The sequence below is a fragment of the Dendropsophus ebraccatus genome, chromosome 7 (genome assembly GCF_027789765.1).
Source record: "Dendropsophus ebraccatus isolate aDenEbr1 chromosome 7, aDenEbr1.pat, whole genome shotgun sequence".
Classification (NCBI taxonomy): domain Eukaryota; kingdom Metazoa; phylum Chordata; class Amphibia; order Anura; family Hylidae; genus Dendropsophus; species Dendropsophus ebraccatus.
Genome location: NC_091460.1, coordinates 65,942,967 through 65,959,735, shown reverse-complemented (window position 1 = coordinate 65,959,735; position 16,769 = coordinate 65,942,967). Strand labels below are relative to the sequence as shown.

The window sequence follows — 16,769 nt, the reverse complement described above, 5'->3', positions numbered from 1 at the left end:
TTAACCCCTTGTGGAAATGGAAAAAAATCAAGGCTAGACCAACATTTAGTGTAATTTTTGTAAAATTTTTACTCTAAATCATTAATCTTGTCATGTTTTTTCATTTTCACAAGGGGTTAAAAGATAAAAAAAACATTTAATGTGTAGAGCAATTTCCCCTGAGTACGGAAATACCCCACATGTGGACATAAAGCGCCATGCGGGTGCAGGGTAAGCCTCCGAAGGGAAGAAGCGCCATTTGGTTTTTGAAGGCTGGATTTGGATGGAATGGATTTCGAGGGGCCATGTTGCATTCAAAAGGCCCCTGTGTTGCCAAGACAGTTGAAACCCCCCACAAGTGACCCCATTATGGAAACTGCACCCCTCAAGGAATGTAACAAGGGGTGTAGTGAGCATATGGACCCCACTGGTGACGGACACAAATGTGGAACAATGTGGCGTGAAAATGAAATATTACATTTTTTACACTATAATGTTGGTTTAGCCTTGAATATATCATTTTCACAAGGGGTTAAAAGAGGAGAAAAAAAACAAAATGTGTAGCGCAATTTCCCCCGAGTCCGTAAATACCCCACATGTGGACATAAAGCGCCATGTGGGCGCAGGGCAAGCCTCCGAAGGGAAGGAGCACCATTTCGTTTTTGAAGGCTGGATTTGGATGGAATGGATTTTGAGGGGCCATGTTGCATTCAAAAGGCCTCTGTGTTGCCAAGACAGTTGAAACCCCCCACAAGTGACCCCATTATGGAAACTACACCCCTCAGGGAATGTAACAAGGGGTGTAGTGAGCATATGGACCCCACTGGTGACGGGCACAAATGTGGAACAATGTGGCGTGAAAATGAAATATTACATTTTTTACACTATAATGTTGGTTTAGCCTTGAATTTATCATTTTCACAAGGGGTTAAAAGAGAAAAAAACACACAATATGTGTAGAGCAATTTCCCCCGAGTCCGTAAATACCCCACATGTGGACATAAAGCGCCATGTGGGCGCAGGGCAAGCCTCCCAAGGGAAGGAGCACCATTTGGATTTTGGAGGTTGGATTTGGCTAGAATGGATGATGAACGCCATGTCGCATTTACAGAGCCCTCGTGCTGCCAAAACACTGGAAACCCCCCACAAGTGACCCCATTCTGGAAACTGCACCCCTCAAGGAATCTAACAAGGGGTGCAGTGAGGATATGGACCCCTTGATGATGGGCACATTTGTGCCATGAAAGTGAAAAAATGAAAATTTTCCCTTTCACGTCACATTGTTCCACATTTGTGCCCGTCACCAGTGGGGTCCATATGCTCACTGCACCCCTTGTTAGATTCCTTGAGGGGTGTAGTTTCCAGAATGGAATCACTTGTGGGGGGTTTCCAGTGTCTTGGCAGCACGAGAGCTCTGTAAATGCGACATGGCCCTTGAAATCCTTTTCAGTAAAATTCGGCTTCCAAAAGCCAATTGGCGCTCCTTCCCTTTGGAGGCTCGTCCTGCGCCCCCTTGGCACTCTATCGCCACATGTGGGGTATTTCTGTACTCGGGAGAAACTGCGCTACACATTTTTTGTCTTTTTTTGCCTCTTATCCCTTTAAGAAAATGAAAAATTGAAGGCTAGAACAACGTTTTAGTGTAAAAAATAAATTTTTCTTTTTTCACGCCATATTGTTCAGAAAATCTGTGAAGCACCTGTGGGGTCCAGATGCTCACCGCACCCCTTGTTACATTCCTTGAGGGGTGTAGTTTTCTAAATGGTGTCCCTTTAGGGGTGTTTTTTAGGTTTTGGCACCCCAGAGCCTCTGCCAACCTGAAGTGGTACAGTCAAAAATGACCAAATATAACGGAGGCGTTGAAATTCACTAGGCGCTCCCTTATATCTGAGGCTTGTGGTTGCGTCAAATAGCGCAATACGGCCACATATGGGGTATTTCTATAAACTGCAGAAACGGGGCAATAATTATTGGGGTGCATTTCTCTGGTAATAGGTTTATAATTATGAAAAATATTGGATTACAATAAAATCTCTGCACAGAAAATTAAAATTTTCAAATTCCTTACACACTTAGCTTTTATTTCTGTGACTCCCCTAAAGGGTTAAAACACTTTCTGGATATGCTTTTGCAGAGTTTGGGGGGTGCAGTTTCTGAAATGGGGTGCTTTGTGGGGCTTTCTAACATACAGGCTCCTCAAATACACTTTAAACCTGAACAGGTCCCTAAAAATATCTGATTTTGAAATTTTACTGAAAATTTGGAAATTTGCTGCTAATGTTTTAAGCTTCCTATCGTCTAAAAAAAATGAAAGATAGTTTAATAAATGCCGCCAACATAAAGTAGACATGTTGCTAATGCTATTTAATATATAATTTATGTGGTATAACCACTTTCTGTATACGCAAAGAAGTTTCAAAGTTGGAAAAATGCATTTTTTCACATTTTTTCACATTATTTGGGTTTTTTTCATAAAGATTTGTTATGAGTATCGACTCCAATTTACCAGAAATGTAAAGTACAATATGTCACGAGAAAACAATCTCAGAATCAGCCGGATAGGTAAAAGCATCCCGAAGTTATTAATGACTAAAGTGACACTGGTCATATTCATAAAATTTGTCTCTGTCATTAAGGCCATTTCAGGCTCTGTCCTTAAGGGGTTAATATACAAAAAACACCACAAAAAAAGAATTTAAAATTACTTAAAAATGACCACAAAGGGTCAAATAATTGAAGCATTCTCTTTTGTGGTGTTTTTTTGTATATTAAGTGTCTGTTCACATAAGGCCATATACATAATACATATTATATCTTACAGTGGAAAAAAGTGACTGTTGCCGAATGTATCCCCATAGCCATTTGTACTTGTGAAGGCGCCGTGGGAAATACTAAATATAAGGCAACCACTGTAAATTTTCATACCTGTTAGTGTAAAATCTAGCAATGAATTATGACTTTATTTTATATCCATTGCAGATTCATGAAAAACATAAATCTATACAACTACAGAGTACAAGATGCTACAGTAAAATCTTTGACATGTATCATCAATGATGTATTATGTCTTCCCTGATTGATCAGCCTTTCCAAACATGGGAAAACTGTACATTTATTTCTAGTTAAACTGGCCTGAGAGTTTTGTTACCTGTGAAAAATATATATGTGGAGCCAGTCTTGGATTCATCCTTCTTGCAGCCACGGCTGTCACAGAGCTGGGCCCAGCAACTGAACTCCCCTGTGTCCGCTGCAGAGGAGTTCACGAGAATCAGCTGCCCATATCGGTCAAGTTGCTTTATGCTGGAGAAAAAACAAAGGACACTGTTCAGCTATCAGTTTATGATGTCTCATACTCAGGCTTCTTTATCGTGACTTCTGAAGGTGGCCATACGCATTAGTTGAATTCTAACTACCAGGCTGTATTCATTGGGTCCCCATGGCTTTTTAATTCATCAATAGTGTGTCGACTCTTCCCTTTGAATATTGGTGACAGTGAGACATACTACAGGGATCTAGCACTTTTATTCCCCTACAGCTGGAGAAGTGCTGCCCGAAGGAATGCACATTTAAACCCATAGGAGAAGTTATTAGTTAAACGCTGGAAAATGAAGGGGATAGTGAGCAGTGCAAATATTATCTGAGTATTAAGTATTCCTATAATATGAGTAATGCAGACTCCCTGTTGTCTCATTAGAAAGATAGTCAGATAAAACTTACTTAAATCAATGTCAAAAGAAAAGCCTTATAAATAAAGATGTTAGGAGGCTACTGGGAATATCGACATTAGTAGATCAAACATACATTAATGCAAGGCTCAAGGCTGCGATCATATACATGTGTTTTATTCAGTACAGATTTGTCTATGCTCTATGGGCAATACAAGACAATAAATAATAATAATTTTTATTTATATAGCGCCAACAGATTCCGCAGCACTTTACAATTCTGGAGGTACATACATAGACAAAAAAAATCGACATTACAGAGATACATATAATTATCCATACATGAGGAGTGAGGTCCCTGCTCGCATGCATGAGCTTACAGACTATCAGGAGGGGGTGCGAGACAAAATGGCAGGGAGGCAAAGTGCATCGTTGTTCTTATGGTCCAGCCATCTTTATGAATAAGGCAGTGCGGGTAAGGGGGGGGTGAACCTGTCACCAGCCAATGCCTGCATGCACAGGTCTAAGTGCTTAAATGCTTGGTGTGTGTGTGTGTGTGTGCGTGTATGTATGTGTCTGTGTGCGTGGTGGAGGTGTGTGTGTGTGTGTGTGTGGAGGGGGGGTTGAGGGTTGAGTCAAAATTAGGGAACCTGGTAAGCCTGTTTGAACAGATGTGTTTTGAGGGCACGTTTGAAGCTTTGTGTATTGGAGGTGAGTCTGACAGTCTTGGGTAATATATTCCATAGAACTGGTGCAGCTCGGGTGAAGTCCTGGAGATGGGAGTGAGAGGTGCGGATCAAGGTGGATGTTAGTCTTAAGTCATTAGAGGAGCGTAGGGCACGGGTAGGGCGGTAGACAGAGATGAGGGAGGAGATGTATGGAGGTGCAGCACTGTGGAGAGCCTTGTGGGTGAGCAGGAGGACTTTATATTGTATCCTGTGTTTAACAGGGAGCCAGTGTAGTGACTGGCACAGGGGGGAGGCATCAGTATAACGGCTGGACATGGGGATGAGCCTGGCCGCTGTATTGAGAATGGACTGGAGAGAGGAGAGTTTAGAGGAAGGAAGGCCGATTAGTAAGGAATTGCAGTAGTCAAGACGGGAATGAATCAGAGCGACAATGAGAGTTTTAGCAGATTCGACAGGAAGGAAGGGACGGATTTTAGAGATGTTTTTTAGATGCAGATTACAGGAACCTGAAAGAGATTTAATGTGAGGAGTGAAGGAAAGATCTGAGTCAAACATAACCCCAAGGCAGCGGGCTTGCTGTGTAGGGGCTATGGTCGCACCACAGACAGAGATGGAAATGTCAGGTGGAGGGTGTTTAGCAGAGGGAGGGAAGACAAGAAGCTCAGTCTTAGAAAGGTTTAGTTTTAGGAATAGGGAGGACATAGCGTTGGAGAGGAGATCGTTAGAGACTTTAGTAAGGGCAGTTTCTGTAGAGTGGTGAGGACGGAAACCGGACTGAAGGGGGTCAAGGAGAGAGTTGTCAGAGAGGTAGCAGGTTAGGCGGGAATAGACCAGACGTTCCAACAGTTTGGAGATAAAAGGAAGATTAGAGACAGGTCGATAGTTGGCAGCACAGGAGGGGTCTAGAGAGGTTTTTTTCAGTAAGGGAGTGATAATGGAGTGTTTGAAAGCCGAGGGGAAGATGCCAGAGGAGAGGGAGAGGTTGAAGATTTTAGTAAGGTAAGTAGTGACAACAGGAGAGAGAGACTGGACAAGGTGTGAGGGAATAGGGTCACTAGGGCAGGTGGTGGGACGAGATGAGGAGAGGAGTCTGGAGACTTCCTCTTCTGTTACAGGTTCAAATACTGAGAGGGAAGAGGAGGAAATACAAGAGGGAATGGGATCAACACTTCTTTGGGACTGGGAGGCGATCTCCTGACGGATGGTATCTATCTTTTCCTTGAAGTAGGATGCTAGGTCTTCAGCACAGAGGTTAGTTACGGGTGTCTGAACTTTGGGTTTGAGGAGGGAGTTGAGGGTATCAAAGAGACGTTTTGGGTTATGGGATAGAGAAGAAATGAGAGAGGTAAAGTAAGATTGTTTAGCAGAATGAAGAGCGGAGTAGTAGCTTCTAAGCACAAATTTGTAATGTAGGAGGTTTGCATCAGTTTTAGACTTCCTCCACGAACGTTCAGCACACCTAGAACACCGTCTAAGAAAACGAGTTGAAGGTGTGTGCCAAGGTTGTGGTCGTCTGCGTTTTGCTGATTGAGGTGTGAGGGGTGCCATTTTGTCAAGGGTTGTTTTGAGGGTGTCGTGATAGCACTTGGCAGCCAGATTGGGACAAGAGAGCGAAGAGATAGGAGGCAGTGATGACTGTACAGAGTCTGTAAGTTGTTGGGTGTTGATGGCACGTAAGTTTCTGTACATGACCAAGGTTGGGGTGTCAGGAGGAGAATGAGTATTAGTGATTGAAAAGGAGAGAAGATTGTGGTCCGAGAGCCCGGTAGGAGTGTTATTAAGGCGAGAAACTGGGCAAAGTCTGGAGAAGACAAGGTCCAGGGTATTCCCACCCTTGTGGGTTGGAGAGTCAGAATGCTGGGAGAGGCCAAGGGAGGAGGTTAGGGAAAGAAACTGAGAGGCCGATGGGGAAAGTGGTTTGTCAATAGGGATATTAAAATCGCCCATGATGAGGGCGGGAATGTCAGAAGATAGAAAGTAAGGAAGCCAGGTAGAAAAATGGTCAAGAAAGCGTAGTTGTGAACCAGGGGGGCGATATATGACTGCGACTCTCAGGGAAAAGGGCTGGAAGAGTCTAATGGTGTGCACCTCAAAAGAGGAGAATGAGAGGGAGGGCTCAGGGGGAATGACCTGGTAAGTGCAGTCCTGAGAGAGAAGTACACCCACTCCTCCACCATGTCTGTTATCAGGTCTAGGAGTATGGGAAAATTGAAGACCTCCATGGGTCAGAGCAGCAGGTGAGGCTGTGTCTGACTCTTGTAGCCATGTTTCTGTGAGAGCCAGCAGGTTGAGCGATTTATTGAGGAATAAGTCATGGGTTTCAGTGAGTTTGTTGCAGACAGATCTAGAATTCCATAGAGCACAGTTAATGGAGATGGGGTCTGGCATGCAGGGAATCTTAATCAGGTTAAAAGGGTTTCTGTAGGTGGCCGATGAAGAGAAGCTGTTAGTAAAGGTTGGAGGACCAGGGTTAGGAGAGATGTCTCCAGCAGTAAGCAGGAGCAGAGATAGAGATAGCAGGTGTGAGTAAGAGAGGGAGGGAGGATGTTTGGAGGGAATGGGAAGAAATGGTTTATTGTATGGGAAAAAGACAGCAGGGGGGGTTAGATCAGCAGGTAGAAGGGAAGAAGAGATAAATATACTATTGCTTGATATAGGAGTTGGGGGTTTGGAGCAGAGTTTGAGTGTTAGGGAAGCAAAAGTGATAGCAAAGGTGAACATTTTTGGAGAGCAGATGAGTATATGGAATGCAGTTACCTTCAGTTCCCTTCTGGTTCAATTCTGGCTTAATTCATCTAGACACTTTGACTGATCAGCACTTAGAGTGATCAGCAATGACCATGGTCAGGAATGAATAAATCAGTAAGCTCAAAGCATTACTGTCATTTATAGTAACTTTTGACGTCATTGGTTATTAATCACATCGGAGACCCACTATGTTATACAGATATAACTGGGGGAGTGCGCTCCCGGGCTGACAATGCGACTTGTTTGCTTTATTGCAGTCTTTGGAGCGAAAGAGTCAGATATTCTGCTGCTGGAAGTGGAGTACACTGCCACACAACCCCCCCACCCCTGGGTTGCGTCTTGGGATCGCAGCAGGTCTCAGGAGTGAGAACCACTGCGATATGTCACTTCTGACATGTCTGATGGCAGGCATGCTGCAGTGCATCTTTATAGAACTAATGCAAAGTCACTAAATAGAAGCTTGCTGCTTATTCATTATGTTGTAACAAACTCACATCGATGTTAACGGCTACATTATTAGCAACAATCTGAGTAGTAATAATAATACTAACAGTGATATTTCTTTGGTGCATCAGTGATATAATTGCCACCTCACCCCAGATTTACCGAATCCTCATCCAGCTAATACAGACAACATGTAGCAATATATAGAACACTCAGAGAATTAGTATTCCCGGTCTAGTCAGGTAAGAGGATGGAGAGCGTGCTTTCTTGTAAAACTGTATATCTTCTGATCGACCTGCTATGATGCTATCAAGGACCTGCCTGCTGTCTGGCATATGGAGGAGCCTAGGTCAGCCACATCCCATTCTTGTTCTAAAATGAGTTGGGAGAACTTTGCAATGCCCAAGAAAATTGGATCCCACACAGGAAAAAGGATAAAGATATCTGAAGATTCACTAAACTCCGTCAATAAATGATACCCCCAAAAATATAGCAGCATTTTTTTTTTTTTTTTTTTTTTAAATCTGCTAATATATTTTTGGGGGTATATTTTAATTGTAGGAGTTTAATAATATACAATATGTTATATATGTTAAAGCTATGTTAAAGCAAATGTAACATCAGGTACATAGCTTAGGATTTTTTACATGAATGGATCGTCGGCGACGCGAGAACGCTGGTGATGCAGTTTATTTTTTTAACCTACCCGGTTCCCACGCACGATGCCAGTCTGTTCTTGAACACCAGCCTGGCATAAGGCACTTGGGGTAGGCTCCCAGTGTGACAAAACTCCCCTCCCCTTTGTGACGCGGCTTGAGAATAGACCGGCACCGTGTACGGGAAGCAGGCAGTGGTTCTAAAAAAGGACCGCACAACCGGCATCCTCAAGCCAGTGCCGAACCATTCGAGTAAAATACCCTAACAGGTGTACCTGATGGTACTTTAGCTTTAAAGGGGTTTCTTCCAAGATGTACCATTGATCGCCTATTCTTGGGGCCCTGTTACACAGAGCAATTTTCCACTAAACAGACTGATAGCACCCTGTGCAGTAGAACCAGTGATCCATCGATTGAAAACACATTGTGCATCAGCCTCACATATCCCTGTGTAATAGGGGATCTGCAGCCAGCAAATAATCCAGGAGGAGGCCTAATTCTCGGTCTTTCCTAATGATGAAATATTCTGTATTAAAAGCATATAATAACGTCATTTTGTTCAAACCCTATTGTTTTGTCTCCATCAATAAAAGCAACGAATCCTAAAAGAAAACATAAATACATTAAGCTATATCATCTCTTATGTAAAACAATTGCATCACTCTATATAACACTCCCAGGCAATTTACAGAAATACCGGCCATACCTTATAGATTATTCATGCTCAGACTTGATGAGAAATGCTTTTCTATTACCATTAGTATGGAGAAGCCTCGCTAAAATGAATAATTATTTATAAAGGAAAATGTTATCGTATAAACAATAGCAAAAAAAAAAAAGAGTGGTATGTATCATACGTAGTAAATGTGATTCATACACTAAAGAATGTTATTTCTATGCACATGGAATTACTGAGGCTGAATAAATAGATTTTATAGAAATTTTGTCCATATCAGATGCTAATTCAGCTGCTTGACTTCAGGACATCACACTGAGCTTTTTAGATGTAGGACAGCTGCTACTGGACAGGGATTTTTGTCATATGTGATGGTTTTCCATAATCTAGCAGCAGACATAGAGCCACATGCAGCTTTATTATGTCAGTGCTCTGTGTTGAGTAACTAATTTATAATAATATGTAAATGAGGGCATTTGGTGCACTGGAAGTGGTCCTTAAAGGTGGGCATAGATCTTCAATAACTGACAGTCGAATGATCGTTCGGCTGTCAGTTATGCAACCCATCCTCCCCATACACAGGGGAACGCCTTATCTCTCTATGAACAAGGGAGAGATCACCTGTCTGTGTTCATTCAGGTGAGCCCCATACACCTTAGGGTGCCTTTACACAATTTTATCTGACAGATTTTTGAAGCCAAAGGCAGCAATGGATTTGAGGGGAGGAGAAATCTCAGTCTTTCCTTTATGATCTGTTCTTTGTTTATAGTCTGTTCCTGGCTTTGGCTTCAAAAATCTTTCAGATAAATCTGTCTGCAGGTATAGCCAACTAAAGTCTGTGTGCACCAATCCACTGGCCTGCTTCTGCAGAGCGCCCACTGATGAGTATGAAGGGGGGCTGAGAAGTTCCTGGCTTTGCCCAGTGGAAAGTGTATTTGGTACCATATAAAAGCTTGATATCTTGTTATGTAACTGTGCCGATATCAGATGTTTACCATTCTTATAACTGTTATTCATTTTAGGTGGAACTTAAGATGACTTGAGATGGCAGAGGCCCAATCTTTTTGCCGCGTCTGTTGAGGTTGTGGGGCTCTCAGTGCAGGGTTCGACTTCAATGGTGAAATGCATCTCAGTGTAAATGTTCTTTGCAAACTTTCCCTGGAGAAACAAAAACTTCATGGCGACCCATAACTCCACGGACATGAAGCTTGCTTGTGCCTCTGCCATATCAAGTTCTACCTGAAATTAAAAATAGTTATAAGAATGGTAAACATCTGATATTGGCACAGTTACATAACAAGTTATTAATCTTTCATATGGTAGCAAATTCATTTTTCAATTCCAGCTGGAAGGAGGCAAAGCCAGGAACTTCTTAGCCCCTCACCCCCCTCTTATTTATCAGTAAATCAGTAAAATAAAAGTTAAAGGAGAAGTCCTGCCTCTGTGTTTTTTTTTTAAAAAGGTAGGTGCACAGGGGAAGGGAGTATTAAGTCACCTATACCCGTGCCTCTTCACCCCCGGAATGCCGCTGCACTGGACACCTTACAACCTGGCTGATGGACAGGCCACCCAGCTAGTCAGTGAGTGGGGCAGGATGCCACTCCAGACACTGATTGGCTGAGTGAGCTGTCCATCAGCCTGGCGGGGGGGTTCCCAGGCCGGCCCCACCGCTCACCGTGAGTAAGGGGAGAGGTAAATTAGGACTAAACATGGAGGTAAATTTGGGTAGCTGCCGGCTACCCATTTTTGAAAATGGCCAGACTTCTTCTTTAAAGTTACTCAAGAATCCAACATAATAAAGGATCATGTAACCTGCTGTTAGATTCTTTTAAAAATTGTGAAAGTATAACATGACATTCTATAACATCTCATTGACAATCCATGTTATCATATTTGTACCTGGCAGTATAACATTTATGAACAAGCTCATGTGCAAAACAACTTATAGGTCGTTGTTGCTTATTTGATGAATAAGTATTGTAAGCAGAACACATTTGTGGCTTTCAGGAATTATTTCACCTGTCTGCCTCTCCACCAGCAATAGTAGCAATAGATGCAGGTCTTTAGTGTAGTTCATTACATCCAACCCAATGCATAGTGAGTAATGGTGGTTTTACATGGAGCGATAATTCGCCCGATCGCACGATTGACGATTTTGAATGAACAAAGTTTTTTTTATAACGATCAGCATTTAGACGGAACGAAACATCGTACAGAAAAATCGTTATGCGATTGTTTTGCGATTGCTTAAGCCTATCTCACACATAGGTGAAATCGTTGAAAGAATGTTTACACGGAACGATCTGCATATTTATTGCGAACGACCAACGATAATTTGAGATCATGTTGAAAGATCAAAATGAACGATTTCTCGCTCGTCATTTGATCGTTCGCTGCATTTACACGTACGATTATGGTTCGAATTCGATCGTTATCGTGCAAAAACGAACGATCAATCGTTCCGTGTAAAAGGACCATAACCCTATTACCTTTCTATTTGTGGCAGGTGCCCTCATCATCAGCTGGGTCCCATGTTCAGCTACACATGTTGCACATGTTGTATTTCCACTCTTGCTGGTAATTTATGTGAGATACTACCAAAGCATAAAGCATTCTACATAGAGCATAATGATCTCTAGGTAACCATATTGCATCCTTATGGTGCGTTTACACAAAACGATAATTGGCCCGATCGTACAATTAACGATGTCGGAGTAACATTTTTTTTTCATAACGATCAGCATTTAGACGGTACAATATATCGTATGGAAAATTCGCTTTGCGGTCGCTTAAGCCTATCTCACACATTGGTTAAATTGGCGAACGACTGTTTACACGGAACGATGTGCGATTTTTTTGTGAACGACGAACGACGATTTGAGAACATGTTGAAAGATCAAGTGAACGATTTCTCGCTCGTCGTTTGATCGTTCAACTTTGATCGTTATCGCGCAAATTCGCCCGATAATCGTTACGTGTAAACGCACCAATACACTGCTCACTTAGGATTATTTTACACACAAAAGATCCTGTTTTTATAGCTTGATGCTATTTAACATGGCATGGTTCTCAGGGTTCACCCTAAAGCCTTGGAGGGGCTCAGACTATCACAAGCCAAACCCTGGCAGTTTACTTTCTGTATGGAAAGACTAGGCCGCAGTTCCTCCCCTGACACAAGGGTACAGTTTCTTCACCAACAATCTGTCACATTGTAATTGTGACCACACCTGTAAATCGTAGTCCACAATGATCCCTTATTTATACAGTCTGATATCACTTGGCGAAGACTCAAACTTATTCTGCCAGATTATTTCAGATGTTTACTTTATGGGACTTAACCTGCCATATCGTCATGGGGAATATAAATGGACCTTTTTATATATAACCTGCCCTCATGGTTATACACATATTGACAGATAGTTATTCAAAGCCATAGACATAAAGATTATTGCTAATCTCCATAGTTAACAATAATCGCTATGTGGTGTGTAACTATAGGGGGTGCAGAGCTGGCAGTCACAGCGGGGCCTGGTGGGTGCACTGATGCCTGTGGTGACCGATAAGAGGACACCAGTATAATAAATGGTACATGGTAGACATGGGGCCCTATTATACATATTACATTGGGGTCCAGGAGCTACAAGCTACGGCACTCATCATTATGTCTATGGAACTAAAGCATTTAATCTGCTCAGCTGCTCCATGTAGTGATAACTGGATTAAAATGACATTTCCAAAGTCATTGGTGGAAATGGCAAAAAGGATAACAATAACTTCACAATTTCTTATTCTCACTGGTCTGGTCTTATGGGGAAGGACTCTTGCCTGACCCAATCACATCTGGATACAAGAAACCAAAGACACTAAACTGTTCATTGACTTTGATAGGAGAGTGTTGAGAGCATGCTTTACATGATATCATATGTGTGAGGAGGGACGCATTGCTTAGCTATCCCTATAACAGAACATTTAACAGAAGGACATAACAGCAGTGTGAACAAAGCCTAATCCATCAAAAGCAGCAGCCACGTGAGTAGGACTAATCCTGGAATATGACACAACTCCGATAGATCTTCTTTTCATGGTTCTGAATGGTTTTACCAGAACTTTCTCATGTAATATTTAATATTACATAGATGTGTTGTTTTAGACTTCATTGCTATTATTGTATTACATTATCACTGCTGTACTATAAAGATTTAGATCTCCTGTCACTTGCAGTACAATATTGTTTTTCTTGTAGTTACCTAAGTAGCACAATAATCACCCCACATAAGTGGGGAACATCATCTGTGTCTTCAGCTCACTTTCTGATTTACATGCTCATAAAATTATTATTACTAATAAAACTATCCTGTCATTGTATTTACAAATGAGAGCTGGTATCTGCAGCTTATAATACTTCAATACTGTAAGACACTGCCACCTAGTGACCATTTGTGTAAGTGATTAAATCTCATTTTTCTGCTGTGAAGAGTGGAATAAAGAAACTTTTAAGGAGTTGTATCACCACAGCAACAACTCTCCAAAAGCCCTTTTAGTGAATAAAGACATCATAGACAGGGCTTTATGTGTTACAAGTCAGGACTAGTATGAAAGTGTGGCTCCTAGTCTGGCAGACATGACTTGGCCAGTATTACATGTTGCCCATTCGGTACCAGAGCAGCCACCTAATGGGAAGTAGTTAGTTATGCAGAAAAAAACCTCATGAATTAACTAATTCTGATTTTATTTTCTAGAACAGTGTTCTCCAACCTGTGGATCTCCCACTGTCATGAATATAAAACTACCGTAACAATGTGGCAGCATGGTGGTAGTTGTAGTTTTACAATAGCTGCAGAGGCACAGGTAAAGGGTACCGCTTTACAGAATAGCTTTTAAAAGGAAAACTATCAGCAGGTTTGTGCTGATAGTTCCCGGTAGCTGCTTACCCCCTCTTAGCGGCGCTGATCTTCTGACGCTTATCAGTCCTGCCGTTTTTTGTGGTATTCAACCATATAAAGCTATGCAAATGAACTTGTTTGGAGCATTGGGGGTGTTTTTCACAACCCCCACCCCGAGAGCACCATTTGGACCGCCTGTCGCCTTAGATGCTCGCACCCATATGACTTTGTAAGGTATTTCTAAAGGATACCACCTTTTCTTAGCTACAACCAAACCTTCCATCTACAATGACCTTCTACTTGGTCATAGATAAAATGTCATTAGACTTTTAACAACTTGGCTCCTTCGCAAGAAGATCAAATCATACAGACTCCCGGCTCATACAGACTCTCCTTTCTCATAGATATCTTATTGAGTAAAAAACCTTTGCAGCTGATACTCACATATTCTTTCTCAGATAAAATCCTCTTTGTAGAGTAATCCTCACCGGCAGGACACAGCGAATTTGTCTTGTCATCTGCCGCCTCCCAGGATATAAAGCTATAAATCTGCAATTGATTTGCTGCTACAACATCCTAATCTTAGACATAAACCCACTTTTTTCTGAAACCAGACATATCTGGACTTGATTTCAGGCAATGCTGGTTTGTGGATTCCTTAGCAGTGTTCATGGCTTTCACATCTAAGAAAATATGACCATTGCATTAGGGTGCATTCACATGTCATGAGTTTGCTGTGGATTTCACGCTGCAAGTTTAGCAGCAAATCCACTGCAATACCCAGACCCAGTATTATTACAGTCTATGGCCCTGCATTCTCATAGTAGATTTTTATTCCATTGCAAGAATGTAGTTAAAGCCATATTTAACTGATTTGCTGCTGGTAAAAATAATAAACAGCAAATACTTAGCTGCCTGTGCTTCCCCAGTGCAATCCTGCTTCAGTCTCCAGGTCCCTGCACATTGATGGCCTGCTCAGACAATCACTGGCTCTAGTGGGACAGCGCACGGATTGCTGGGAAACGCACAGCATGAAATACGCTGCAAATTGCCACTCTAATACAATGATATCCAGGACAACTCTTTTAATTCCTGCTGACTGTAAGTATAATACTTCTATATTTTTTTTATTTTAAAAGGACATGCTGTATGATCCAAGTCAATAAAAGGTGCAGCTTGCCTCACAAAAAGCGCTTAAGGATACAGTCTTTTGCAAAGCCACTGTTAAAAGAGATGCCCCCACAAAGCATTCCTTTTCCCTTTGGCCCAAATGGCTCGTGCAAGCTTTGGACATCAATATTCCACACATGCCCCCCTTCCCACTGAAGCTAAAAGCTAAGAGAGTGGCCAACTTGCTTCTGGCTTCTACTCCAATGTCTACCAAAGAGCACAAAATATTGTTTGCCTCCCCATAAGAAGAGCAGTAGGGGGGGGCGTGGCTAACCGCCGAACAGACCAGACGTGCTGCATGTGAGCTCCGGTTGGTAACCGGCTTACTACCTTTATCCTGCCGATATAAGCTGCCAAATTATATCAAACTGTACCTGAATGACAAGGGGTCGCCCCAGCAGAAGAATGAACCGCACACGGCAGACCATCGCCGCAGAAAAGCTGAAGGAGTACTTTCGGCCGACAGACCAACATGGCGCCGAGCAGCCGCGGGCGGCCCGGGATGCCGAAATGGCGCCAAACACAGCAGCAGCCGACTCGGAGGACCCGGACTCCGAACCTACACTCTCTCAAGTCACCGCTCAACTGCTGGCGGCCATACAATCCTCCACCTCTGCTCTGACAGGGAAGATTGAGGAGGTGAAAATCGACGTGGGTTTACTACGCCAGGATCTCCAGAACCTCAGGGCCCGGGTGAGTGAGACGGAGACACGAATCTCCCACCTCGAAGACCTGACTGCCCCCATGCCAGCTAAGCTCACAGCCCTAGATAGGTCGGCTGCCGCCTGGGCCCAACGAGCTGACGACCTGGAAAATCGCCTCAGGCGTAATAACCTGAGAATCCTGGGCCTTCCTGAGCGGGCTGAGGGGAAAGATCCATGCACATTTGCTGAGCACTGGCTCAAGGATATCCTACCTGATTTTTCTATGGCCTTCGCGGTGGAGAGGGCCCACCGGGTACCTTCCAGGCCGCTACCACCCGGCGCCCCGCCAAGACCATTCCTGGTGCGCCTGCTAAGTAGCCGGGACAGAGACGCGGCGCTATCTGCGGCCCGCAGGCTGGGCCAAGTAACGTACCAGAATGTTAGCATCCAACTGTTCCCGGATTTCTCCGCTGCTCTCCAGAAAACGAGGGCCTCGTTTACGGCTGTGAAGGCCAGGCTGAGAGAACGGCGCATCATCTACTCCATGTCCTTCCCGGCCCGCCTCCGGGTTATCTACGATGAGCGGGCTATGTTCTTTAACACCCCGGCCGAGGCGGATGACTGGCTCCGGTCACTGGGCCGCGACCGCATGGCGCCATCACCCCCGCGTTGAGATTACAAGGGGGGCCTTCCGATTGAGCACGCATGTTTATTCTCCACAGGGACATAACTGAGACTTCTCCCTACACTATACCTCCTGCAGATCTCCGCTGAGGTTGGACATCAGAGACAATGATTCCTGCACTACAGAGGATGTACCGCGGCAAAGCTAACACCCTGCGGTTCAGATGCACGGTCTTATCCCCCCCCTCCCCCCTTCCCCCCCCTTTCCCCCCCCCTTCCCCCCCCCCTTTCCCCCCCCCCCTCCTGCTGATAATACATAGGTTATACCGGTTACCCATTGAAGTACTAAGTCTGAGTACCTGGGATCCCGTTTCTCAGACTTCCCCCGTATAAGAAGCCACGTAGAACTTCTGTGTTCTATTGTCATAGTTTTAGTGTTTGCTAGTTACTGTATATTGTGTTCCTAGTTACATGAGGTGATAGAGTTTTGATATGCCTACACGATTAATGTCCTTGAATGTAAGGGGGTTGGGGACCCCGCGTAAGAGGGCAATGGTATTTGAACATGTTAGGAGGTACAATCCACATATA

General features: G+C 43.4%; 1 protein-coding gene across 1 annotated transcript in view; it reads right to left on the bottom strand.

The window, feature by feature from the left end:
• Positions 1 to 16,769, bottom strand: part of PDGFRL (platelet derived growth factor receptor like) — an 82,862-nt gene that overhangs the window by 29,701 nt on the left and 36,392 nt on the right. Inside the window, exon 3 of the mRNA XM_069977683.1 lies at positions 3,128 to 3,279. Coding sequence (XP_069833784.1) covers positions 3,128 to 3,279 — 152 coding nt within the window. The remainder of the gene's footprint in view (positions 1 to 3,127; positions 3,280 to 16,769) is intronic.